General features: G+C 37.9%; 1 protein-coding gene across 1 annotated transcript; it reads right to left on the reverse strand.

Moving 5' to 3' along the window:
* Positions 1–244: 244 nt before the first annotated feature.
* LOC107580818 (NIPA-like protein 3) lies at positions 245–1,046 on the reverse strand. The gene is made up of 4 exons (XM_016266452.1): positions 950–1,046; positions 613–748; positions 426–514; positions 245–319 (listed from the first exon to the last, which is right to left on the reverse strand). Exons 2-4 carry the CDS (start codon positions 708–710, stop codon positions 252–254), a joined length of 255 nt encoding a protein of 84 aa, XP_016121938.1. The 5' UTR covers positions 711–748; positions 950–1,046; the 3' UTR covers positions 245–251.
* Positions 1,047–1,062: the final 16 nt, after the last annotated feature.

Here is a 1,062-nt window from a genome sequence, read left to right on the forward strand (position 1 = left end):
ATGATGATTTTTCAGAATGATTTCTGAAGGATCATGTGACTTTCAGCTTTCCCATCACAGGAATAAATTACATTTTAAAATATATATAAAACATTGAAATATTTCACAATATTATGGTTTTACTGTATTTTTGATCAAATGCAGCCTCAGTGAACATGAGCAACATCTTTCAACAACACTAATGTTTTTTTGTTTTTTTTACCTCATCTCACCCAAACTGTTTAATGGTAGTGTATGTACTTAGATAAAACCTACCCCAAAAGAAACATACATATGTGCAGAACATCTTCGTGGTTAAACTCCTGATAAAATATGGCCCCTGTTATAAAAGAAACAGAATGAGAATGAGACCACTGATACAAAATTAAGACAACCCTGTCGTCTTAATTGAGACAGAGATAGAGAAAGACATTTCTGAGTCCTACCTGCCACAATTGCAAATGTTGTGCAGAAAACGTAATTCACACAGGTGATGAGAGAGGAATCATACAGGTGAGACGCCTGTGCTAAAAATCTAATAAAGAAAGTCAGGTCAGATAAAAACATACAGCATTCCATTCCAAGCTCACTGTCCTACAACAGAACATTAACACAACAAACACCAGAACTTACGATGCTTGAAAGACGATTGTTGCCACCATGCAGACGAACATGACATAGAAAATGGGATAGGACAGCTGTAGAGGACCCAAGATGCTGAGCACAATCATTCCTGAAACCGCCTTCACCGTGATTACAGTCACTGAACCTAAAAGGGCAAAGGTCAAGGGAAAGGTCAACTCCATTATTTTGGTCTCTGGTACATTTATGAGGGCAAAATAGACAATGATTTGTTGATCTGTGCATTCCTTCCTTGTCAAGAGAGCCACTTTGCTAAACAAGTACTTTGAGTAATGTTGCATGCACACAATGGGCTCTACAAACAACAAATGCTGTGTTATTGCCCTACCAAGTAGTGCCACCAGCAGCAGAATCAGGATGAGGTAGTTAGCATTCTGCTGTTTATAGAAATACAGCACCAGACAGAAAGTAATGATCCCCAGAAGCTGGAAAAAAAAAAAA

Source organism: Sinocyclocheilus grahami, unplaced genomic scaffold (assembly GCF_001515645.1).
Source record: "Sinocyclocheilus grahami isolate Dianchi unplaced genomic scaffold, SAMN03320097.WGS_v1.1 scaffold46202.1, whole genome shotgun sequence".
Lineage (NCBI taxonomy): Eukaryota > Metazoa > Chordata > Actinopteri > Cypriniformes > Cyprinidae > Sinocyclocheilus > Sinocyclocheilus grahami.

Bases quoted from the DNA above. Each gene is read 5' to 3' on its own strand.
- LOC107580818 (XM_016266452.1), bottom strand. From the start codon at position 710: ATGATTGTGCTCAGCATCTTGGGTCCTCTACAGCTGTCCTATCCCATT. The intron at 515-612 runs GTAAGTTCTGGT...TTTCTTTATTAG, and splicing joins ACAATCGTCTTTCAAGCATC to ATTTTTAGCACAGGCGTCTC. The intron at 320-425 runs GTAGGACTCAGA...CTTTTATAACAG, and splicing joins AACATTTGCAATTGTGGCAG to GGGCCATATTTTATCAGGAG.